This window comes from Orussus abietinus, unplaced genomic scaffold, assembly GCF_000612105.2.
Source record: "Orussus abietinus isolate OABI.00-Male unplaced genomic scaffold, Oabi_2.0 scaffold50, whole genome shotgun sequence".
In the NCBI taxonomy this organism is placed as follows: Eukaryota; Metazoa; Arthropoda; class Insecta; order Hymenoptera; family Orussidae; genus Orussus; species Orussus abietinus.
The window spans coordinates 548,652-575,131 of NW_019394232.1; the positions used below are offsets into that span (position 1 = coordinate 548,652).

The 26,480-nt window shown below is 47.1% G+C and overlaps 1 protein-coding gene across 3 annotated transcripts; it reads left to right on the forward strand.

Annotated features, from left to right (window-relative positions):
• Window positions 1-457: 457 nt before the first annotated feature.
• On the forward strand, window positions 458-26,480 carry LOC105703429. 3 transcript variants are annotated; one of them, XM_012431822.1, is made up of 6 exons: window positions 458-1,361; window positions 1,700-1,789; window positions 19,065-19,283; window positions 22,648-22,846; window positions 23,081-23,224; window positions 24,270-26,480. In XM_012431822.1, exons 3-6 carry the CDS (start codon window positions 19,253-19,255, stop codon window positions 26,155-26,157), a joined length of 2,262 nt encoding a protein of 753 aa, XP_012287245.1. In that variant the 5' UTR covers window positions 458-1,361; window positions 1,700-1,789; window positions 19,065-19,252; the 3' UTR covers window positions 26,158-26,480. The 3 variants fall into 3 exon arrangements, with proteins under 3 accessions (XP_012287245.1, XP_012287246.1, XP_023288511.1); XM_012431823.1 differs by lacking the exon at window positions 19,065-19,283; XM_023432743.1 differs by lacking the exons at window positions 458-1,361; window positions 1,700-1,789 and adding an exon at window positions 18,070-18,175.

A 26,480-nucleotide genomic window follows, 5' to 3' on the forward strand; every position in this document is an offset into this window, starting at 1 on the left:
TCGATCGAATATTTACAAGCCACTCCTCTTCGGAATCGGTCCGCGACGTGATATAGGTACACTGGGGAACATGAATGCCTTTCGATGACGTATAGTCAGCAGAGTGCCCGTAAGGAAGGCACTCATGTCCGGCGGTATACCCTCGTCCGCGTTTCGGGCGACCGGACTCCCGGATAATCAGCAATTCCGGTTGATCGACCTTTTATCTTCCCCCCGACGCTTCTAACCTCAAACCTCTCTCCAGTCCTCTCGGGGGGCGGCGGCGGTCGAGCGCCGACCCGCGCCACTACGGCGAATCGACGGCGCCGGGAGCCGAGGGCGCCCGACTCCGACCGAGCGTACCCGAAGACCGGCCGAGCGCGCTCGGCTACTCTCGGCGCACCTCGGGCCGCGAATCCCGCTCGGCACGACGCGCGCTCCGCGCGCCTCGGTTATTCCGAAAGCACGCGTTAGAACGTCCGCGCGTCGTCTGCCGCCGCGGCACTGCCAGAAAGCGGCACATCCTCGATTCGGGGGACCGCGGGGATTTTTGAATCGCGCGCCACGCGACGTTGCCGGTGATTTTTAACACCCCCGCGCACCCCTCGATGTCGCTCGACGACCCCGTCTCGATATTCACCGCGTTTACGGGCCTCTAATGTTTCCTGACCCCCCGAGGAAATTTTCCAGCATTCCACCAGGTGACCGTTTCCTCAAATTCCTGGTTAACGTCGCGAGTGGTGTTTCGAAACTTCGTGCGTGTCGGTGTAGATGGCGGTGGCCGGGCGCGAGTTTGAAATTCCCGCCATGGGGACCTTAACTTGCGGTTTTTAGTTTCTTGGTAGTAACCGAAGTAACCTCTCGGCGTCTGGCAAGGTTGAGGTTATTAAATGCTGTTATAGCTGCTTTTTTAGAGGTCCAGGTGATATTTGTCGCGAGTTTTGTGACGCTGAGGGTGAACTGCGAGTGGCGCTCCGGAATTTCTCGCGAGATTCAAGATGGCGGCTTGCAGAAGGACGGTTACTCGATAGGGATGGCTTGGTGTCTCCTTTTTTTATTCTCTTCGCCGGTTTTACCCTCGTAACCTTTGAACTGGTCGCGTGTTTCTGTGAATAGTGTGAAATCCATAAACTGCAGGTTTTAGGAGAGTGCTCTAATGCGCGCTTTTTTTTAAACTCCTGGTGGAAACCGAGGTCGATATAATCGATGTCCGTCTGTTATATTCACGGTGGCCGTTAAAGTGTCTTCCGAGGAAACGGGAAACGAACACTAAGTGACTTTCGAAAAGGTGTTCACCGATTTTGTGCCACGAATCGACCGGGAAAACTCACCGACGCCATTTTCTGCATAAATCGCCGTTTTCGGGTGTACTGCAAGATAGGGTGAGGCTTATTAATTACATGTTGGCTTTTTAATTAATGGCGACATGGATAAATAACTAGGATGCTTTGAAATTCCATGCCGGATCAGGGAATTCGGTAGAGTTGCGTGCCAAATGCATGAAAACGCATTCGCGAACGGCACATCAAATTGTTTGGTATTTATTTATCAGTTGCGAGGATTTAATTAATGTTTGCATGAATTAATTTACATTCCGTTTCGTGGAGGCTGTAACTTTGTCGGATCTTTTAGATCGACTTCCTCTGACGTTTTCCTGTTTCTCGTGGTGTAGTAATTTGCATAACGAGTACGAATCTTTTTTTCCGTTTTTTCCGCGCAGGTCTCGCCGAAAGTTCATTGCGGTAGGAAAGGAACACTGTCAAATGAAAGGAACTACCGAATGCGACCCGTTATGGATTCCTGCCAGGCGGTAAGTTCACTCAACAATTGGCATCGCCTTTGTTGAGCCTTTTGTAACATAGAAAGACATGGCGTAACACACCCTCGAGGATAAATCAACCCTTTTAAAGGGAATGTAGAGTGGAGGAGTCCAGGTTTACGTCCTGGACATCTTTTTCATGAGGTACGAGGTATACAGGTTGATTCGTTTCGGAGTTGTCCGCGGAAAAGTGCAATTATGAGGTCGTGAATCACTCTGTATAGTGCCGAAATCTCCGTGTGTGTCTAAACAAACGTTTGTCTAGGCTCCGGCGGTGAATCACTCTTTCGTAAACGCCGTTTTAATACTCTTTCCACATTCTGAAGTGGGCTCGACTCGGGGCAGGAAACCGAATGCACGTATTTCTTCGGTAGAGGTCGACGCAGAAGTGTTGGTGCGCCTCTCTCGAGAGTCCATATCCTCGGTAAGAAAATGTTATGCCTACGAGACGCTTTTGCGCGATGATGTTTTAACTGGCGAGAAAGGCCCGAGTGAAAAGGATTACGGGTGTCGTGGAAACTAGTTTCACCCTAAGGTTAACCAACACCGCGACCGGGACGATGATTAATGGCCGATGTGCGAAGTGTGGGAAAGGATTATTAATTTAATGCGCGATCCGTGGGCGAATGACGTTCACCGGCTGATTTAACATTTTCCCTCGATCGGATCCCCAGGGTAATTATTACGAACACTATTCTCGCTCTTTGGTGCGTCGCGTTGGAGGGAACAATATGGCCGACTTCGATTCGCGAATAAAGCAAGATATTTTTTTTCTTTTTCACTCGCTGCATGCGAGAACGCTCTAATTTTCGATGATTATGGAGAGGTATCTTTACGCGATTGAAAATGTTTTCGCGGCGGAACCAAAATGGCGGACCTTCCGCGTCGGCGCCAGTTTTCGCTTTCTCTAACGTTCGCGTTTCTCGGGGATCTCGTCGCATGCTAACCTTATTGGAAATTAATTTACCCTTCTTGGGAAACTAGATGCTTATTTGTTTTAACGTGAAAATGACGATAATGCAGAGATATCTTTACGCGACTGAAAATCATTCTTCGGCCCTTCGCGATGGAACCAAAATGGCGGACCTTCCGCGTCGGCGCCACTTTTAAAAGCGCCAAGCCTGCTTTCTCCAACGTTCGCGTTTCTCGGGGCTCTCGTAGGATGCTAACCTTATTGGAAATTAATTTACCCCTCTTGGGAGGCTAGATGCTTATTTGCAACGCCGGCTAGCACCGGGAAGCGCAAGTAGAACGTATCGAAGTGGTTATCCGAGGAGCGCCGAGCGATTAACGGCGATGACTTATTGATCGCTTTACGGAGTCGGTGCCTCGCGAACCTGCAAATGGGTTATGGAAACTCATAATAGCACCGAGGGCCCGCAAGAAGAACCGGGACGGGAATTCCTGAGACTCTCTATTCGGATAAATTCAAGACGCCTTGGTACCCACGTGTCACGTGACGTAAAACCGCGAACAATTACTAGAGTTTAATATCTCGTTTACGTTATATTCCAGAGTTTATTTAGAAAGGAATTCCATCTACGAATGTAATATATAATAATTTATTACGGAGAAATTTCCTAAACTTGAAGCGCGACGCTTCCAACTTTTGAGGGAAGAAAGCGCGCGCGATTCAAATCGTATATGTTTAATTTGCGATTTAGCTTGATATATATGAATTTAAGGCGGTTTAGAAATTCCTATTTTATAGAATGGATTGTGGAAAGACTCGGCGGCGAACCTAACCTAAATCTTTGATATGGGATCGAGGTGTTCGAGTAGGTTTAGAAATTCCTATTCCGTTCCCAAGGAGAGGAGAGACGGCGGGCCAGAAAAAGGGTTAAAAAAATGGAGGAATTCGATATGTTCCCAGGTCCGACTGTGAATATTATCCCGGGGCTCCCATACATCCCCATTCTTATTTCAAACTACTTAGAGCTATGGTGAAACGAAACCCATACATCGACAAGGCGCGCATATTTCCAAAGACCGGTTCTCTAGATTCCTTAGGCTCCGAAGAAGTTGGACTCCATCGAGATATCCCGTCGTGGGGGAAAAAAAATGCCTAAAGCGCGTAAATTGAAAACCCTACGGTGTTTTATGTAACGCTCTCCTTTCTTCTTTTTATTCCTCTCTTTTACGCCGATGGAACTTTCAGACTTTCTGGGACGGACAACCAACAGTGGCCCTCGTAGTTTGAAATTAATTCCGGCTTTAACTTCAATAGAAGCGATACAATGTGGCTGAATAAAATATCCCCACGTAATTGTTGATGAATATGTACAACATAAATCGCGGGGGCATTGTAAATGTATTGTTGCGACCTTAACACAACAATATGTCTAAGGGCACGTTTTACGTTCCTTAGCGGGGTAGTCAGGGGTCTTGGGAATTGTCGTTTTTATTTTTACATTATGCTATTATAGTGGGATTTTGTTTATTTTTTATATACTAGGGTAGAGCCCTTTTTGTATGGAGGGAGGCTCGTATTGTTGCTGGTGTAGCTCCTCTCTTAGGATGTCTAAGTCTTGGGGCCAGTTCACCGTTCGTATCCATCTTCCTGTCGGTGATACCAACTCCGAGATGGGCGAACCATCCTAAAAAAATGGACGCATTAGTCAGCGCAATTACCGCCCGTAGCAGCTCCCTCTTGTCTTGTACCAGAAGCCCATACAATGAATCCGTACACATCACCGCGGGGCCCCAATATATTGCCATTGTTTCGGTCCCGTCGTAACAACGCCAATTTAAAATCCCCTGGCAATAGCAGCAGCTGTCGCGCGTGACGGGACTGCTTCAGTCCTTTTCCCAGTCGTGCAGTCGCTACTCCGATGCGACGCGCTGATGCGATGACTCGCGTAGTCAATGAGTCCTAACCTCATCCCACCGCGATGGACACGGACCCCATCACTTGGGATGAATTCTTTATTATTCATTGTACAGGGATATGTTTTGGGGAAAAAGTGCAAGGGGTTCGCGATGCGATGATGCGATGATTCACGTAGTCAATGAGTCTTAACTTCACTCCACCGCCGCAGGTACAAGTCTATCATCTCGAATAAGTCCCTTATTCTCGTATAGGGGAACATTTTGGGTAAAAAGGACGTGATTGAAACTCTTCAAGGGATTAAGATGCGATGGGGTGATGCGATGACTCGCGTAGTCAATCAGTCTTAACTTCACTCCACCGCGATGGACATGGACCCCATCACCTTGGATGAATTCTTTATTATTCATTGTACAGGGAAATGTTTTGGGGAAAAAGTGCAAGGGGTTCGCGATGCGATGACGCGATGACTCGCGTAGTCAATGAGTCTTAACTTCACTCCACTCCCGCAGACACAAGTCTACCATCTCGAATAAGTCCTTTATCATTGCTTAGGGAAATGTTTTAGGTAAAAACGGCCTGATTGAGATTTCAACTAGGAATCGCGAGACTTATCCTCCTATTGCGCATTTATATCTCGCGTTCTTCGTAAAACCCCAAGGTGAACTTGCGACTTCTGACGCGGAACTTGACGTTTGCGCCTCTATCACGCTCGAGAGAATCGACACAATTCCAACGGGCATAAGTTAAATACCAGTTGTTTTTACCGCAAGGCATTTCAAATAGAGTTAAACAGGATATCGCGTGGAACGGCTATCATGGAATTACAAGCGATCATGGCAATCAATTCTCGGCGAAAAATCGAAATCAAAATTCCAGACGCAAAATTCAAGATCCACATCGAGTCATCAATCTGTCCATCATAATGCATTTACTAAGTTACTGAATATAGTAGAGCATATTTAAGACTGTAGAATTATAATACAAGGTTGTGCCGAAATTGTAGATATGACGCCTTAATAGTGAACTATTTCACATTTATTATGAATTTCAACAAAGTATAGCGGTTAGCTGAATGACTCCTAACCTCAACCCCTCCTTGCACCGGGTTCCTGGTAGCGCCGCGCGGCGCTGCAGTCGCATTAAGTCGGTGCAAGGTTCCAGAACGGGGGGAGTCCCTTTTCTTCTGGGCAAAAAATCGGAATAACGCGCCTCGACGGCGCTGCCCTACGTCTTGGCCGATCAACAATGGCGGTCACGTGTGCCGGGCACCACCGTACCACACATAACCTCACTTTAGTCCACATAAATGCCCGGCGGGACGCAAAAACCGTGTACACGCGTACTCGCGTCCGTATGTGCGTTTACATGCACTTATGCCACGGGCTGGGTGTACATAATTGTACATAGAGGGCTGTACCAGGTTTTGCGCCCTTTATACGCGTCCACGGTTACGCAGGTACGCACTTTGCGAGTTGAGGTTAAGGTGTGCGTACGGGGGCCGGGAGTTACAGGGAAGTCCGGGATGAGAGGTCGGGACATGAATGGGAGTTTCATTCATGTATACCACTCATTGTACACGGGGGCTCGGGCTCGCTTCGTTTGGTCCACACTTTGGCGTCCCTTGGTGGGCGTACGACTGCGCATGCGTGCCGACTACACGCGTGTGTGGGTCCCTGCGATTGATGTAGAACGCTCTTCAACCTGCAGGGGCCTCCACGCGGCAGAACAATGGAGCGGCTCTGGAGGACGCAGGAGGACGCGTGGCCACGCGTCTAATTACTAAAGTACTTTTCCACTTCGTTAAAAAGGGAAATAGGAATGTTTTACCCCGGGTGTGTTTAAGGATTTAGTCATTTTATACACGCCATCGCGTGTTTAGGTACAATGGCGGACGTGAATGCCTCCCCTGCAGATGCGGCATCGCCTGTGCAGGGTGGGAGGGCATTGATGTCTCCCGGTGTGCATAGAACGTCCCTTTAATTAATAGTCCTTATTATTTCGTGAGGTCGTTCCTCGAAGCAGGAGTAGATGACGTTGATGGCGAAGGAACATACGACGACGTCTGGAGGATAGGTTAGGGTCGCCATTATATTTTATGGTGACTTCTTTCCTGTTAGAGGCTTGTACACGCGCCTGAAGGAATTCCTCGAAGACAGAAATCCAGCATATTCTTATATACTGAATATGCCTTAGAGGAGCTACGAGCATTCCTACGTCCGCTGTTAGGAATTATGTTTTTCTGGCCACTTGTAACTTGAGCTCTATACGCCAACGGTTGATTCACCGTGCATTGCTTCTTCCTGCCCATAAAAGGAGGATTAAAACGCTGGCCAGCCTCGATCTAAACTAAAAGAAAAAATTCCCGACGGCACTGACGACTTCACGAAATAATAAGGAGTATTAATTAAAGGGTCGGTCTATGCACACCGGGAGACATCAATGCCCTCCCATCCTGCACAGGCGATGCCGTATCTGCAGGGGAAGCTTTCATGTCCGCCATTGTACATGTGATTCTTTTTTTTAACCATATACAACCACTGACGACTTCACGAAATAATAAGGACTGTTAATTAAAGGGTCGTTCTATGCACACCGGGAGACATCAATGCCCTCCCATCCTGCACAGGCGATGCCGTATCTGCAGGGGAGGCATTTATGTCCGCCATTGTACACTGGGAGACATCAATGCCCTCCCATCCTGCACAGGCGATGCCGTATCTGCAGGGGAGGCTTTCATGTCCGCCATTGTACACGAGTTTCTTTTTTACTTCTTCTCTCGATTATTTCTAACCAGGGAACGTAGGACTTCCTGAGCAACTAACATTTCTCGTAATATACCGGACGACGTCGTAGAGCAAGAGTAATTGTGCCCGCTCGGTTTTTACTCGTAGACGCACTTGCGCACTTTTTACCTGCGTGCGCTTCGGGCCACGGGAGTGAAGTACTCGTTCATTTTCGCATACCGTATGTAAGCGCTTCTAATTGTAAATTGGCCGATTTAACCTCGCGTTTTAATTGATAATTGATGACCGCGTAATGGTCAATCGCTAGGATAACGAACGATTTATTAACCACGCCTGTGGTTAATAAATGTGATCCGGTAACAATGGTAATTCCACCGTGTAATTGTTATTTGGTGATTAATCCCAAAGGTTATTTCTAAGGGACGTTAATTTATAGATTTTTATATTAAGGAGATCTTCGTTGGTACTTCATATAAATATAAGATAAATATTTATTTCTCTTTTCGGGGGACTTATCATGGATCCATGCTTGGCACGATGAAAGTGCGTTCCATTTTGTAGAGTCTGTAATTTTTTCCAGAATTTTATAGTGAATTCTTATTTATCCCCAATTTGTAGGATCCTCATCCACGTCGGATAAAACTCCGGTTATCTCTTCGGCACTTCATATAAATATAAGATAAATATTTATTTCTCTTTTCGGGGGACTTATCATGGATCCATGCTTGGCACGATGAAAGTGCGTTCCATTTTGTAGAGTCTGTAATTTTTTCCAGAATTTTATAGTGAATTCTTATTTATCCCCAATTTGTAGGATCCTCGTCCACGTCGGATTAAACCCCGGTTATCTCGGAACGGCGGATTAATCTCTGAAGGAAATGTCCATCTCGGATTCTATCTTCCTAAGTTGCCTGCGCTTGGTAGAGCATACTATACCGTAGTATAGTACATCGAGGCTGGTCGAGGAATGCAGTGTTTGATGAATGAAGACGAGAAGAGCAGAGTGGTCCCCTCTGAATGGGATGAGTCTCCCGCGGCCTGCTTAAGCCGCATCTCCACGTACCGACGCGTCGTTATGGGGCCGGCTATTCGTTCGTCTGCGCATCCAAATACGGCCTAAGGAGGGGCCCGACATTTTACTCTCATTTATCTCATCATTCCGCCTTATGCATCTGCCGCTTATCTCGCCTGTCTCGCTCTTCTTCGAGAACCCGGTGCATCCAGATGCAACTCGATGAACATCCTCCGCGAAGTCGCGATTCTCCTCGAGTGATCTCTCTCTTTCTTTCCGTTCGCCCTTAATTGCCATTTAGGATGAGTTAATAACGAGAATTATTTGTGACGAGTTCCGAAGAAGCGTCGATGATTCCCTAGAATTTTTTATCCTGCCAGTAAAATGCGATATGGTCCAGGAATTTCCAGGCTGCCGTATGCGCTAAGATCTGCACAATTCCTGGAACTTTGCAAACTATATTGATTATATTTTTATTTTATAATATTTCTGCCACCAGAAGCGACGCGGTAAAGATCATTAAAACGAAGGTAGAAATACGTACGATCTCAAGTCGATTTTAATTGCCATTTAGGATGAGTTAATAACGAGAATTATTTGCAACGAGTTCCGAAGAAGTGTTGATGATTTCCTAGAATTTTTTATCCCTCCAGTAAAATGCGATATGTTCCAGGAATTTCGAGGCTGCCGTACGCGGTAAGATCCGCACAATTCCTGGAACTTTGCAAACTATATTGATTAATAATAAAAAACAATAAAATGAGGGTAGAAATACGTACGATCTCGCGCACGGAGGCTTTTCGAGGTTATGTCCGACGGATTCTTAACGTGTCGTCGAGTGGGGGCAGCTTTAGAAGTATTAAGAAAATGGTATAAAAAAGAGTGATCTGCAAATAGGACCCGGGGTCGAATTAAGAATATGAAACGCGCGCGCGGAAATTCGATCCAGGGAATTTCGGGGACCGCCTTGGAGGTTAGCTCCTTAAACTGGAGAGATAATCGAGACTCGCGAAGGTGGCAATCCATCACCGGGGTCCGGGTGTTCCGTTACCTCTTACGCGGTCGGAAATAAAGCTCCGAAAATAAAGCTAAAACAGGTGTGGTGGTCGCCGCATGGAAATAGAATAGACAACTTCATGTTATTGGCGAGACAACAAGATTTCATCACGAGGCTTTACGCCGGAAAAGTGCGTTGCGCAAAACGCGCGACCGACCTTACCGACCTGAGAGGGGACGATGATCTTCGGTGTCGCTTGTTCATAGACCGTGAGGGTGGTCGCAAGATCTAGGGGAAAATTCTCCCGAGATGGGAAATTTGCTACGATGCTCGTGAAATGACATTTTTCAAAGAAGCTTCCATTTAGCCTGGACTAGAACCAAGGTGACGTTATTATTTTTTTTTCTTCGTGAAAAATGAAATTTCACTAGCAAGGAAATTTAAAAAACGAGATGTGAACTGCGCCTAGGTGTTAATATATCCTTTGGCACCTAAGGATGCTTTGGTTGCACTCGGTACTTCTAATCTACGTAATGTAAATCAATAAGTAAACAAATGAAAGGGGCCGCGGGATATCTCCCACGCGTGGGTGTTCGTATTTTCGTTCTAACCTAATTCAGTAGTTCTAGGGTTACATGGTGCGATCCTAAATATAAAATCTAGCACGCGGTTCACTATAAAATACGCATATATACCACCGGACACATCGCATGGATTCGAATTCTTGTTCAACTTTGAGCCTCCATCATTGGAACTTGCCGCCCGAAATAACCTCTCTGCTGCGAAACTGTTCTGTGTAAGTTCTCTCTGGTGAATTTTTTTCCCACCTGCGACCACAGTAGCTCGACGAGGAAGGTTGTTCTCTTCAAATTGAGCTCTCGGGCGAGTAGCTGGGATTTTTTTCAGAGGAGATACAGGGTTTGAAGCTTTTGTGAGGGGTCCATGATTTTTGCAGCTGCTTTTCGGACTGCCCAGTCGCTGGTGAATTTTTTTCGCAACTGCGATGAAAGTAGCTCGACGAGGAAGGTTCTTCTCTTCAAATTGAGCTCTCGGGCGAGTAGCTGGGATTTTTTTCAGAGGAGATACAGGGTTTTAAGCTTGTGTGAGGGGTCCATGATTTTTGCAGCTGCTTTTCGGACGGTGAATTTTTTTCGCACCTGCAACCACAGTAACCCGACGTGGAAAGTTGTTCTCTTCAAATTTCTAGTGAGCAGCTAGGATTTTTTCAGAGGAGATACAGGGTTTTAAATTTTTGTAAGGGGTCCATGATTTTTGCAGCTGCTTTTCGAACTGCCGACTGAATTTTTTCGCACCTGCAACCACAGTAGTGATTTTTTCTCTTAAAAAGGGATTGTTAGCAAAGAAGGTACATGTTTATTCCTTTGTAGAATTTTGTTAAACAATGATACAGTGGTTGTAGCAGCATCTAGTGTACATCTGGGGTATGTAGCGATTCTTGGTGAGGGAAAAAGTTGTGAAATTACGGTTTCATTAATTTCATTAATGCGGTAATCGTTTGTGGCGAGGCAACCGGTTTCCTAGGATATACGGTTATTAAGGCTGTGGCATTCTTCCGAGAACATCGGCAAGAACTTGGATATATATATATATTCGCTAAGTAAGCGATAAGTAGGGAACTTAAACGTCTTGATTAAGCCGATACTTGATTGCATCTGAACACTTCCGCCACCTTTCATTCAGCTCGCTGACTTAGTTTCGCTCACCAACGGGATGTGACGAAACTACTGGTCGTTAAGGTTTTCGAATATCTAATGACATAAACTTGCGTAAAAGTCTCGGCAATCGATTGCGCAGATGTAAAAGTGAAATTAGCTCTGGAAAACGTTAAGAAAATTCGCCTCGCTTAATTGGCCGCTAGACTTCCTCCTGCTTAACCTCAAAATCTTGGGAAAAAGGAACGAACAGTTTTAGCTCGGCCGAGTCTAACCTAAACACCTCGACAAGTGATGCTCGTTCCCAATTTTCACTGCGAATCGTGTTGACTCATTGCGGAAACATACATTCTATGAGTAATCTCCAGACCTCTGCTTTCTTCCGATATTTTTATATCGGTATATAATGCACGTAGTGTTTCTTCAGTATTGAAATAAGAAATTTCAAGATAAAGGAAACCTTCCGCCATTTTCATATATGGCGACCAGAGGTGGAGGAGATCGAGAGAGACGAGGAAACTAAATATATTAAAAATTGATAAAGCTTCTTTATCATTGAAATATGAAATGTCAAGATGAAGGAAACCTTCCGATATTTCCATATCCGCATAAGAAAATGAGTTTCCCATCATACGAAGTGGAAATAAAAATGAGTTTCCCACCATACGAAGTCGAATTAGCGAAAATGGCGACCAGAGGTGGAGGAGATTCGGAGAGACGGAGAAACTAAATATACTAAAAATTTATTAAGCTTCTTCATAATTGAAATAAGGAATTTCAAGATAAAGAAAACCTTCTGACATCCATATCCGCATGAGAAAACGATTTTTCCACCATACGAAGTCGAATTAGCGAATATGGCGACCAGAGGTGGAGGTGATCGCAGGTGGACGTGGAAAGGGAAGAGGAGGGAAAAGAAGGGAAAAGGAGGGAAGGCAATCCTCGGGGGAGGTGATCGCTGGAGAGGGAGAACTGCCAATCGCAATCGCCAGGTATCGGGCCCCATCGATATGCAGAGAGACAGATTGCACCGAGGAATAATAACGATCCCGGTTCCGCTTTTTATGGCAACTCGCGAGGATATTTACGTCGACGCCAGATGGGAGAGGTTCTCCACGGGCTTAGGCCCAATCAAAGTTCCGCAGAGGCGTGTACGTGATCGAACGTCACTCCGACTGTGCTGGGCAGGACGTCACTCCACTCTTTTTCAGGGACTTCTTTGCCCCTTCTTGTTGGAAAGTTTGACCGCAAGTCCAACCTGTCGAGGAGCCTCGTTTGTAGAACCTGGTGCTAGGAAGTAGATCGCATGCCGATGGACAATCTATGTCGTTCTCATCAACCCTGACCGAACCCGAGGTTAAGGGGATATGAAAGGGTCATTCTATATATTAACGCGTGATTATAGAGGCCCTATCTAGTAATTATTTTTTTTTTTTAGAAAAATGAAATTTCGCGAGCGTCAAGAGCCTTGTTAGGATCTCCATGATCTCGTGAAGTTTATTCAGATGATTCGGTTTGAAGAAAAGTAAAGTTTAGTAAATATTTTGACTTTTTCGTATGTATATATGATACTTTCATATCACCTTAAGGTGATGTAAAAGTGGCATCGAAGAGGTTTTGTTTATAAAACTTTTCTCCCACCTCGACTTACCGAATAGTTTGAAACTTTACAACGTGAATGGGGAGACTATAAGGAAGGTTCTGAAACTCATGAAATTTCAAATCTTTTCAAATTTGTTTATAGGTATTTTAAAAATAGTTTATAAAAAATGTAATTTCGCGAGTTTCTGGACCTACCTTAGGGTCTCCATATTCACGTTTTAAAGTATGAAACGATTTGAGATACTCAGGTCGTAGAAAAGTTTTATGAACGATTGAGCTTTCGGATGCCACTTTCACATCCCCTTAATAAGAATATAAAGGCGGGGGAGGGACTCGACGAGGATTGAAACTCGCAAGCAGGCATGGTGGTATATTAAAGTCGGTGCTTTAAGTACAAGTAAGACCGGAGTGGCGCATAGGAGGGGTGCTAAATATCGTCAGGGCGATCCTGAATAGCTACTGTCAACGCCGGTAATTAGCAATCCGCGATTGTACGTCCGCAAAATAAAGAAGGAGAAAAACGAAAAAAGGACGAGCCGAGTCTCTGGCGCCGGTCGCGAAGTCGCAGTTCTTCGCTCGAGGATCCTCCGGGATGGCCTAGGACCTTCACGGCGATGATGAAGAGGTCGTCTCGGGATATATTCGGGATCGGGAGCCGAGGGAAGGCCAGTGGCGGCCTTTATTGCGCCTCGTCGTAAAACTTATCCATCTCCTCGTAAAGGAGATTCGAGGACCGGGAAGGGCCTCGAGGTTCCTGTCGGAACTGCTTTGGAGGATCTTCCTCCTGGCTGAGGTCTCCCCGAAGACGCTGCCCTTCGGGACAGCCCTCTACTCNGAAAAATGAAATTTCATATCAGCAATTTTTTTCAGAAGAATGAAATTTCATATCAGCAATTTTTCAGAAGAATTAAATTTCATAGCAATTTTTTCCAGAAGAATGAAATTTCACATCAGCAATTTTTTCCCAGAAGAATGAAATTGCATATCAGCAATTTTTCAGAAGAATGAAATTTCATAGCAATTTTTGTCAGAAGAATGAAATTTCATATAAGCAATTTTGTTTTCGAAAAATGAAATCTAATGAGCATCCATAATCATGTAATGACTCTTCGTGTCACCTTAAGACTTCAGGCTTTAAATTGGATGAAACTAATGAGAGAGATGGAGCGACAGATAGAGCTGGCCAGCGTTGATTCGGAATACCTAAAGCTCGTTTTCACGAAAAGAATCTCGAAGTTGGGCAATTTAATGGTAACGGTGCCTTGTCTACATACGTGGGCGTACCGGTCGTAAAGCCAGGTCGGAGGTAATTACTTTCGGATCTGCGCCGCAAAGCGTAATCCTATCGCGATAGATATCTCGCTAGACTTTCCAAAGAAATCCTGGAACTGAAAAGCCTGCTCAGAAAATTGGGCCGGCCTTATACGAGCGACGAGGAATACGAGTCCGAGGCATGGATTGCTCTCGTGGTCGGATTCCCGACCAAAACCGTCGCCCACGTGTAAAATCGCCCCACGTGTCTCTCGGGTCTTGTTCTCGATGTAAACGTCATTGTCACAATGGCGGAGAGACGTGGACGTGATCGTGGATCTCGTTTATTCTCGCATTACAAAATGTGAAAATGGGAAATGGGATTTATTACGTGAAAGAGAATCGAACGGATACCACTCGTAGTCTAATTCCTGGCCAAAACCGTCGTCCACGTGTAAAATCGCCCCACGTGGCTCTCATGTCTTGTTCTCGATATAAACGTCATTGTCAAATGGAAAATGGGATTTATTACGTGGAAGAGAATCGAACGGATTCCACTCGTAGTCTGATTCCTGGCCAAAACCGTCGTCCACTTGTAAAATCGCCCCACGTGGCTCTCAGGTCTTGTTCTCGATATAAACGTCATTGTCACGTGGACGTGATCGTGGATCTCGTTTTTATTTTTCCTGTTTCTAATCGCGTTTATATTTGATACCGAGATATGCCACGTCGGAGATAGATTGAAAGCCGACTTGGAAATGTAACGGAAGCCATCTTGCTTGGAGATGATTTTAATTTCTTCCGAGGAATGGCTTCTTTGTCCCGGCCATTTCTTCGGCCCCCTTTCCAAGCTCCATTGAAGGAGGAAACGATCGCTCGGTATGCAAATCAATCGAACGACTGCCGAATCGGGAGGCCGACCTACGCGCAATTCTTGGCGACTGCGCAACCGAAATGTTAATTCCCGTCACTTAGACGGGCGTTTCCACGCTTGCGACGGCATTGCCGCGTCCCGGAGGACGTATTCTAGGAGTAAGTAAAGTGGAGCCGAGTCGGAATCGCGGGGGCGTAGCCATATTATATTCCTTATAGGCCTACCTCGGCCGCCCACTCGGCAAGTGTCCCAATAGTTGCCAACCGTACGTCAACAACAGCCGTTAACACCGGCCAAGACGCCGCCTTTGCGCTCCTGCGACCGCGGCACATAATCGATTACCTACCATCGATATGTGCCTACGTTCTTCCGAGTCAGGAATGCTCGTTTCTAATAACAGGGACGAGGCGAAGGATAAATTAGACACTTAACGCCGCTTTCTGGTTGCGCAATCGGACGGCGAGTTAGGAAGCTGTTGGTGGTCGCGCGTTCCAGGAATCGAGTGGCATGACTCGTGTACGTGAGCAAATATCATCGTCGATGCTCTTTATCGAGGCCTTTACTTCCATGAAATGCCATTCAGAACTTTGTCACATCTTCGAAATTCAGTCAAAGCTCTTGTACTTCCTCTTAGAGACGGTTTCCAGGAATTTCGCCGGCAATGTTTGGCAGATCTTGTACTTCCTCTTGGACGAATTGAGCTGATGCTGCTAATTGTCGCGTTGAGGATATTTTCGATTGATATTATCACGTGTCTGGCTTTTAATTGCAATTGCCGTCGCCCGTTCCCGGAATCGAGCGGCATGACTCGTGTACGTGAGCAAATATCATCGTCGATACTCTTTATCCAGGCCTTTACTTCCATGAAATGCCATTGAGAACTTTGTCACATCTTCGAAATTCAGTCAAAGCTCTTTTACTTCCTCTTAGAGACGGTTTCCAGGAATTTCGTCGGCAATGTTTGGTAGATCTTGTACTTCCTCTTGGACTACTTGAGCTGATGGTCCTAATTGTCGCGTTGAGGATATTTTTGATTGATTTTATCACGTGTCTGGCTTTTAATTGCAATTACCGTCGCCCGTTCCAGGAATCGAGCGGCATTTGGTACATCCTCTTGCACGATCTAAGCTGGCCTTATTAATTTTCTCGTTAACGATGTCTTCGATTGGTTTTATCGCGGGTGTGTCTGTTAATTCCTGAAATTCTGAGAAGGATTCCTAATTTATCTGACGTTAAACTTCGAGGATTCGTTTCCAGATCTTCGCCGATGCGACCACCTGTTGCTGAAATGATGTTGCTGGGGAACGGCTCTGAATCTTCCTTTAGACATCCGAAAATTAACTTCTTCCCCGGGGTTTAATGTGAATTCTTCGGATTCCTTCTTGCAATGTTTTACTTCGTCGCCTCGGGAGGTATCGGGTCGTGCCAAAAGTCTCATTGCGTGAAATTATTCACGACTTCTTGTATGGACGCGTAAGTGTTTCGGACAGCTGTCCAATCCTCGCAGTTTAATCGGCATCTAGTTATTCCATTTATTAATTGCTCCCTGGACCGCATCTTCAGTCTGCGCTTTTTTATCTACGAGTCGTCTTAACGGCAAAGCAATGTGTGTCCGTTATCAATTTTTCTTTCACACCTCCAAACGTTCCCGGTGATTAGTAAGTCGTTACCGTGATTTCCCAAGCCTCTGATAATCGCCGGGATTTTCTAGAGACAATTGTCTGAAATGGAATTGGGACTCGTTTCATGTTTTTACCATTCGAACATTTCGATGTTGGCTCCAAAAGGCAGGGAGAAAGTCGGTGGTATAAGTTGCTCACGTTATTGGGCATTACCAGCTCGGCTCGGCATTAGTCTGCGAATATCCCGTGTCTACCAAGAGCGAGAAATCGGACACCATCGCCGCTTCCAAAGCTTATTAATTGAAAGGGGTAGGCCTGGGCGTGCTGTTTGATTTGTCCATGAGCTCGGAGCTAGAATGCCCAAGTCTTAAGAGCCAGCTCGCGGATTTGCATACGAGCCGAGGCATACGTAGGACGAATATGTCGGGTTCATTCCCACCGAGAGATGCAGAAATAACAGGCGTGTAATGCCTCGATGCAATGGCTGGTACTTTCTGGTTTCTATCAAACAGTGATGTCCTTTAGACCAGGTGAAAGATTTCAGGGAGACTTCCCAGGGAACCGCTGAGGCATCAGCAATTAATTTGGAGCGAGGATGTTCTTTAGAGTAGGTGAAAGATTTTAGGGACACTTCCCAGGGAACCGCTGAGGCATCAGCAATTAATTTGGAGCGAGGATGTTCTTTAGATGGGGTGAAAGATTTTAGGGAGACTTCCCAGGGAACCGCTGTAGCATCAGCAATTAATTTGGAGCGAGGATGTCCTTTAGAGTAGGTGAAAGATTTTAGGGAGGCTTCCCAGGGAACCGCTGAAGCATCAGCAATTAATTTGGAGCGATGATGTTCTTTAGATGAGGTGAAAGATTTTAGGGAGGCTTCCCAGGGAGTCGCTGAAGCATCAGCAATTAATTTCGAGCGATGATGCTCTTTAGAGTAGGTGAAAGATTTTAGGGAGACTTCCCAGGGAATCGCTGAAGCATCAGCAATTAATTTGGAGCGATGATGCTCTTTAGATCAGGTGAAAGATTTTAGGGAGACTTCCCAGGGAACCGCTGAAGCATCAGCAATTAATTTGGAGCGATGATGCTCTTTAGAGTAGGTGAAAGATTTCAGGGAGGCTTCCCAGGGAACCGTTGAACCATCAGCAATTAATTCCAAGGGAATTTCATGGTTTCCTCTGGAGTTAGGGAATCTAGGACGTGATCGCGAGGGCATTTTGTTTCCACCAGGTGATCGCTGCCAGTTTCCCCGCAGGGTAGCCAGGTCCTTCCGGGGACTCTTCTGTTTCCTGCGTCTTCCAATGCGGAGATTCCTCGCCTTCCCGATTTGATAGGGTTTAGACCACCTTCGATCAAGGCACGGCTGATAGGAATAAAGGAAGCGAGCAAGAGCGGAGCTCGGAAGAGACGTGGCTGGCGTTGCACGCGTCTCGCTCTCCTCGCTGGTTCGGGGTTAAATATACCTTCTCTCTTGGTCGCATCATACAGAGCGGCAAACAGCTACGCTATTACAGAGCACCACCGCCGGCGCACGTCCCAATATGGAGCAATCTCAGATTTCCATCCGCCCAAATCAAGAATATACGCCCGCGCCCCCTCTTCCCGCCCTCCCACCCTGGTCGGGCCGAGGCCGGGGTTGGTGCTGGCCGTCACGGGACTAACAGTGCCAAAACTGCCTCAAAACTGTCCACTCGAGGACCGACCAGTTCTTCGGGCTAACTCGCAGTCGGAGTTCCCCGACTTCGGCTTCGCGCGTTGGGAGGAACCCCGTCTAGGTAGACTGAACGCCTCTGCGAGTTCTCTGCCCCCAAGTTCTCGGTTCACCTCCCTAAGTCCTTTCTTGGTTCCTTTTACACGTCTTGGGTTTAGCGTTGGGTCCATTAGTGATGGCTGATGGTTGGGGGCTGATCCGTGATCATCTTCTCGATTTGTGTGGGTTGCGATGTGTGTTGGCTTCCACTTCGTGTTGGGAAGAACCCCATCTAGGAAGACTAAACGCCTCTTCCAGTTCTCGGTTCCTTTTACACGTCTTAGGTTTAGCGTTGGATCCATTAGTGCTGGCTGTTGATGGTTGGAGGCTGATCCGTGATCACCTTCTGGATTTGTGTGGGTTGCGATGTGTGTTGGCTTCCACTTCGTGTTGGGAAGAACCCCATCTAGGAAGATTAAACGCCTCTTCCAGTTCTCGGTTCCTTTTACACGTCTTGGGTTTAGTGTTGGATCCTTTAGTGCTGGCTGATGATGGTTGGAGGTAGATCCTCGATCAACACCTCGACGCCTGTTGAGAGGAACTTCGTGATTATCTGTGGAAACACTAAACCCTATAGAGGACTTTCCTTCTCTCCCTAGGATCCTAGTGTTAATCCTTCGTAAGATTCGCTACAGCTGTGTCAAAGAAAAGTGTTACAAATAATTAGCCGCCTCGGTGGCCACTTCCGCATCGCCTTAAGGTTCACACCTTAAGGCTGTGTCGCAAGTCTTGCGTCCTCTGGGACCGTTCTTTCCGATCTTCCGCGTACACTTGGAACACCGACTCCTTTCCTGATTACCACCTTCTTAGACCATGAAGAACCGCCTTAACCATCGTCAGGGTCCTTATTGAGGAATTCCCTCAAGGGATTGTTCAAGTGCTCACTGTACGAGGAAACCCTCTTGTTGGTGCAGATCGGTTTACCCTGTGATGTGCAACACCTGGACCAACGTCGACTGCAACACAGGAGGCCGTCGATGAGTGTCAGCGGTCCTCGTGGACACCTGGAACTTAGGAAAAGCTCCGCCAGAGCGCGCTGGCATAGCAAGGACCACTCGTCGAGGAAGTCCAAGGATCTCATTCGCTTTAAAGGGCTGCGTTCATGTTGCCTGAAAGTCACTTTCCCGTCACAGGTGAATATAGCGAGAATTAATGAAAAATTCTATCAAAGGAACATAACCTTCATCTCAAATGCACAACCCATTCGACAAAGCAACATTTTGCTTGAAACTTATTGAATTGAAATTCATTCAGGCAGTCTTGGGAATATTTATGGATTTAGAAATCCTTTAGGAGGACTTTTATGTATTTAATAAACGACGTTCCTTTGATCTCGGATTGTGTCTAGGTGCACCTGCGACGTCGGCCAAATATCATATTTTAATATTTGGGTTTATTGGTGGCGGCCCCATTCACCGAATCTCCATTACGGAGCCCAATCCACGCGGTAGTACAATCCATTTTTTGGTTATTATTAGAAGTTGGCCCGCAGCCACCTACTTTCGGTTTTCTCAGATTTCCCACGCCAAGTTTGGAGTTACGGGATTCGAAATTGCGCCGCACGGTTTTTCGAGGAACGGTGACGAAGACTGCGAGGAAAAAGATCCGGGGAACCTATCGCTTGGTCTAACCTAACCTAACCTAACCTATTCACCGGCTTAACCGAAGGTAACCGGCGGAATGACGCGTCTAATCGCGGGACAAGTTTAATGAAAAAGCTGCGATTCGATGTCGAGAAGTGGCTAGGCCAGTTAACGCATGGGAACACACGTCCGATTATTTTAGAATGCTAATTTTCCAGACGGCCGTCGAGGCGAGACTGCGCGCGCACCCTGCATGCTGCGCGCGCAGACGTTGCCAGCTTCAGCTCTGTTTACTCTTGTCAGATGAAAATAATAGCACAATACGGTGTAACTAATGAAGCGACAGTAGAAATTAAAAAAGTTTATTTATTGAATGATTTAAGGCGACGTGATAGTGGCGTCAAAGGTCTCTCGTTTCAAAACAAAATTGTTCAGCATGAAAAGTCGTTTGTTGTTCGAATATTTCCAAGACTTCCGATAAAAATGAATTGAAATTCTATAAGTTTCGTCGCGCGGGATTTGAGGCGAAAATTCCGAGGAAATAAATTAACCCTTAGAACACGGAGCCGTTTCGACATACGGGCGAAATTCCTCTGACCGTGCAGGGGATTTTCGACCAAACGTCGAACTAACACCGGAGATACGATTAGAGACGTGCCTATAAATGGCTGCCATAAACCTAGCAATGGAAATGATTGAAATTCAAATGAACTAGGGGGTGTTAATCGAAGAAGGAATCGTACTTGGGGCAGATAGAATCGGCATTTACCACGTACAGCAATTAATCCCATAAAGAGAGGGATTATTGTCACTTTACGGGCAGGACGATTGTGGTAGTCTTTTCGGAAATTCCAGCCGGGATTTTCTGCAAGGAAGCTTTTATTGCCGCTATATCGCCGCGGAAAGAAGCCTTTACGATTCCGAGGTGCATCGTTCCCTGGGCAAAATGGTAATAAAATGTTAAGGAGTGGGAGCCTTTTCTATGGGAAGGACTAAAGCCTCCTTTGATGGGACCAGATGCACGCGTTAAAGGACCCTGGTACTTACGGTTCACACAAAACGTCGTTAAAGTCGGCCTTAAATAATAACCCCTGGAGGCGCCATTTTTTCCTGGGCCCCAGGTGAACAATGTCACCTTCGTGATTGCGATTACGTTTGCTCATCACGCGAGTTTGCGTGTTCAAATTGATATAACATGTATGCGAGTTTTACCACCTCGCTGTCTGAACAAGTTGTCTCCTTGCCGAAGATCATTTTACTGCTCTCGTAAATCCACGATGGTTTAGATTTATCCCTGCTAGCGAAAACCGGGAAATTCTACGAAAACGGTTGACAATTCCAGGAATTAAAATTATAATTAATAAATGAACATTACCCTTAATGGCGACCTGGAACAAGGGCCTCGCTCGCTGTAGTGACTATCGCGCGGGCCTTTATTATTTAATTATTAAAAATCCAGAGGTCGTGGAGAAAAAATGCATTCTTCATAAAAGTTGCGCATTTAGACAAGGAATTATACTGTAATTTTACCGGAATTTTTTATAACCCCCTGGACGTGGAAATTGTTTAAAACGCGTCGATGGATTTCCCTCTCTCGCGCGGGAATTTTAAACGCGAAGCAATAATTCCTATATGTTAATTATCTGTAATAATAAAAGGAGAGAGGGATTATTTTCATTAAAGGTGATTGTAAACGCAAGTAATGGGGATTTTAAACCGGGAATTATCTGGCAAGGTACAGTGACAGAACTCACGGCGGATATATCAACGAGACGCGAAACCCGATCGAGAAATTCCAAATATGGCCGAGGAATTGCCGATGTAAAGCCGGGATGTGTGCGCACGCGTGTCAAGAGCTATTTCCGAGCGGGAATATTTTTATCCCCGAGAGTCGTAAAGTCGGCATAATGTGGTCTCTTCGTTCCTTTCGCGTTTTACTGTGGTCGCTGGACGGCAGCAGGGACCCTCTTTTACCTTCCCTTCCATTGGCCTCCGTTTCGAGCTCTTCCTCTCGCGATGCCGTTTTATTGCTGAAAAAAGACCGTGGTTTATCACGATTTGTCGCGGCAAAATGATAGAATATCCGGAAAGGGTCGCGACGCCATCTTGGATGCTCTGAAGCGCTCAAAGGGGATCTTAGATAATTGGATAATATAGTTAAAACTAGATAAGATAATTACAGCTGAGGTGCTCAAAAAGGCGTCTTAAATACAATAATTGGATAATATAGGTAAAACTAGATAAGATAATTACAAATATCACGATTTGTCGGAATAAAATGATAGAGTATCTGGAAAGGGTCGCGACGCCATCTTGGATGCTCTGAAGCGCCCAAAGCGGCGTCTTAAATAATTGATATAATTAAAACTAGGCAGGATACGTGTAAGGGCGCCTAAATCGAGGTCTTGAATTATTCGATAATACAGTTAAAACTAAATAAGAATAATTACAGCTAAACATGATGACCGTGGTGGTACTTATTATCGAAATGGCGACATCGCGGGTTCATAAGGACCTCCCCTTCGGTGTTGGAATTCCGGGGGAAAGAAATTAAGCGACACCTACCTTCGCGGGGATTAATTAAATCCGCGCCGGCATTAATGACTCCTTTTAATTATCCCTCCGTTAAGGGATCCTCCCACTTGGTTCGACCAAACGACGGGCTTTTTTACTCGAAACGGTCCGATGAATAACGCATCGCCATATTGCGATCCTCGCGTTCCCAATCCAAACTTGCGACCTGCAATTAACCGATCCCTGATCGACGAGAGTACCTTATTCCCCGAGATATATTAACGGCACATTGCCGGGATTAAATCCAAAGAGGCGTTTGCATGAAAAGGAATTTTTCATGCCTCGGGAAATTGTGGGAGGATTTTTTAATTGATGTTTTTTCGCTTTTCTGATCCTTCAGGGGGCATTATGCAGACTGAGGAAGTCCTGCCCCGGGTTCTGCCGACAGGGGTAGAAGGATCTCCAACAGACGGCTCGCTTTTTCACCCCCAACACTATCCACCCCACGCCCAAAGTCCATTGTCACCCCTCGTTAACATGGCGGTGAAACAAGAACCAGAGGAAGACGAGGACCGAATCCGTGGAACGAATACCATCAGGTGAGCAGCACGCCAAAATCATGAGGAACGCACAAATGTTATACTGTTGTGGTTAACAGCAAATCCAGACTCCACCGAGTTACTTTATTCATCTTTTTATATTGTTTGGTGGTACTTTGTTGGGTGTTAAAGGACCCAGGTGGAGGCGTTGTGGTTAACGCCAGATCCAGCCTCCACCGAGTTACTTAATTCATCTTTTTATATTGTTTGGTGGTACTTTGTTGGGTGTTAAAGGACCCAGGTGGAGGCTGACGTGGCAACGATTGGGGCCGATGGAAGGCGCGACCACGTCCATCAGCAAGCCCATCAGCAGATCCTGGGGCAAGATGGAAAATCCCAGGATGCTGTCCAGGAAACCACCAGCAGACCCAGACCCAGGTGACCGGTCGTTCTTGTTCTCTGTCCTGAAGAATTCTACGATCGACCAGATCCGGTCCGACCACGCGTTTGACTCTACAATGTTGGCCAACTCTCTATCAGCTCACAAAACTCTACTCAGTCTCTAGATAACTGCCCGACTACAGATAGTCACCAAACGTTGGGTTATAATCCCCGGTTAGCTTAAACTCGGCGCAACGGGAACTCCACTAATCCCAGATTAAGGAGTCATTGTTAAGAGATATTGGATGAAACGTCGGGGTCTTAGTAGCCAAAGGGTTAAAGATATTTCCGTTTCCATTGGCTCGATCCTTTTGTCTCAGAAAAAAGTCAACGACCAGTCGGATTCGAGGTTGTTGGCTGCGTCTAATTTTCGACGTCCTGTCGATGGTTAAAGATGGCGGCGTCGGTGCCTTTGAGAGACCTTCGGGCGCAATCCCGGCGCTTAAAGCCATCCCCGAGAAACTGGTTCGAACGGATACTGGCCGGGGAATAAAAGACGCGTCTCCGATCACCGTTATCGACTCTCGTCGAAGTAGGCTGTTCGTAATCGCGGCAAAGTGGAGGCATCCGAAAACCGCCATGCCGGCTTCTAGGTGTGGCTGGAAGGCAGTAATGTCGTAAAGAGATATCTCGGGCAAAGAATAGCGATGCAAATGCAAGATAACGTCGAGACCAGGTGGCCTCGAGTCGCCACTTAGAATGGATCATAGATTGCTCTATTTATGCCATATTGCTCGGTATATCCCAGCGGACAGGCAGACAGGAAACCTGAAAGACAGATAAATTGGCCGGTATCGCTGCGATCAGACCAGATCCCATTTCCAGGTTCAAATAGGATAAGCTTGGGTAGTTCCATTATATTACTCCCACGAGATGGTATTTTCTTCCAGTTCCCTAGGAGAGGATCATCGACTTCGTCAAAGTTCCAATAATCTGGAGAAATTCATTTTTGCATCCCTGTATGAGGGGGTTTGATGATAAGGGTTCGGTTGATAGTCTTCCCTGATTTTCTTTACCGTGATATGGGTTTCTATCGTTCCAGTCGCGGCCGCAGGAAGTCCAGGTGGAAGCTGAAGTTCCACCACCAAGCTTTGCCACCGGAGTATCTGGACCACTACGAGGCTGCCCTTGCTCAAGAAGCCCTGAACTCATCACCGACATCCATCACGGAACCAACGACACCTAGTCCAGCCTCGGCGACATCCACGTCCGCTCCCAGTCCCATAACAGACGTCCACGGCTGGTTACAGCGGATCGCAGCGATGCAGCAAGAACTGTGCCTGGTGGCGCCAAGAAACCCATCCCTAAGCAACACCCAGCCAACCGGTTCGAGAAGATCGGTGATAACTTCGACCTCTCACTCCTGCGGCTCGCAACAGCATCAGCATCAGCAGCATCATCATCAGCAGTCGCAGCCGATCCCTAGACCACCGATGAAGTACTCGGATCTGCCCTACATGGGCGAGATCACCCTGGACAACAGTAAACCCAGGCGTGGTCGCAAGCCGAAAAAGGCGGACATCTGCCACCTGATCTACAAGAACTACGGAACCATCCTGCCAGGAACCCCAGGTCACGAGGAGAGGAAGCAAGACAACAGGATGAAGCTAGAAACTAGGGACCAGCCATCGCAGGTTCCCTTCCAGCGGACCGACATCCAGAACAGGATCAGCAGCCTCCTTGAAAAGCGGCTGACCCAGGAAACGCGGAGGACCCTGGCCCTAACGGAGACCCTGAAGACAACGGAGCAAGAGGAGCCCCTGAACCTCTGCATCAGGGACCTGAATCAGCTGAAGATCAGACTGCTGAGGAAGCACGGCAACGTTTACGAGTCTGGCCAGGTGAAGAGCGAGACGTCCAGCGATGCCGAAGAGGTGGAGTGCATGGGACCATCGTCTCCAAGTGCGTTCGACCCCTCTCGACCCATGGACTCGTTTAACAACTCCAATGGCGGTGATCCAGGTGTTGGTCCCAATCCAGGTTTCGTCTACTGGCCGAACGCCGGGGTCTTCATCCACCCTATGGCGCTACAGTCGCAGTTCCTGTACTATCAGAAGATGGCGCAGAACGAGAAGAGCCTCGGATGTGCCGATCAGCAACCAAAGGAGCAGAAGATCGTGCCCAAGACGCTGTACTCGATGCTGGACAACAAGATGCAAGCCCCAGCGTTACCGCTCCCGGCCCCGGCGCCTCCACCAGAGTCTCCAAGACCCAAGAGGAACGCACCCATTGGCCAGCAGATGCAGCCCACGAAAAGGAAGCGCTCCGCCATCTTCATCCCGCCCATGCCCACGGAGAACAACAACAACCCTGCCACCGAAGTCAGCATATGCAAGTTCAAGTTCACCGGAGGCGCCAAGCCCAGTTTGCAGGAGAAGAAGAGCCTGTCGGTGGACTCAGGTGGGAACTTTCGGTACTACAGTGGGACTGGGGACAAAAGCATGAGGGGATACGAGTTCTTCCCCAGGGAGACCCTCCAGCAGCCTGCGGGCCAGGCTGGCTCTTCTGCTGGAGCCTTCCTGAGCGCTGCTGGGGAACGGCTACCTCCCGTTGGGTGTCTGAGGTCTCCCAACCAGGAGGAGAACCGGCGGAAACGCAAGACCAAGAAGTCCCTCCAGAGGGAGAAGCTGGAGCAGACCTTCAAGGAGAAGGGCTTCCTCATCCAGACCCAGCAGCTGGAGTCCGCCGAGGGTGCAACCTACTGCAAGTTCCGGCAGCTTCGGAAATTCACCAGGTATCTCTTTAGGAGCTGGAAGGACTATCTTCCTGGGAATGTGCGCGAGTTGACTGGGGTCCCTGATGGGGACGTTGGGGAGAGTGAAGTAGAGGGCGATCCTTCCGTTGGTGGGTCCCCTGGACCGCGACCGGGGATTTTGGATGTTCCGCCACCTGGGTTCCTGGAGGAGCCCCGAACTCTGCCTCTCACGTAGATCTAGGTGTGGTACAGGGTCCTTTAAGTCGTGATCAGGTATCATTGATGTTCCGTCGTGTGGGTTCCTAGAAGAGCTGCGAACTCTGCTCCTTATGTAGATAGAGATGTGGTGCCGGATCCTTCCTGCGTTGGGTGTCCTTTAAATGAAGGATGATCAGGGATGTTCCGACACTTGGGTTCCTGAAGGAACCTCGAACTCTGCCTCTCACGTAGATCGAGATGTGGTGCAGGATCCTTTAGATGAAGGATGATCCTTCTGCTGATGGGTCTTCTGTGGTGCAGGATCCTTTTAATGAAGGATGATCCTTTTGCTGATGGGTC

Bases quoted from the DNA above. Each gene is read 5' to 3' on its own strand.
- LOC105703429 (XM_012431822.1), top strand. From the start codon at position 19,253: ATGTTGCCTGAAAGTCACTTTCCCGTCACAG. The intron at 22,847-23,080 runs GTGAGCAGCACG...TGGGTGTTAAAG, and splicing joins CGTGGAACGAATACCATCAG to GACCCAGGTGGAGGCTGACG. The intron at 23,225-24,269 runs GTGACCGGTCGT...CTATCGTTCCAG, and splicing joins ACCAGCAGACCCAGACCCAG to TCGCGGCCGCAGGAAGTCCA.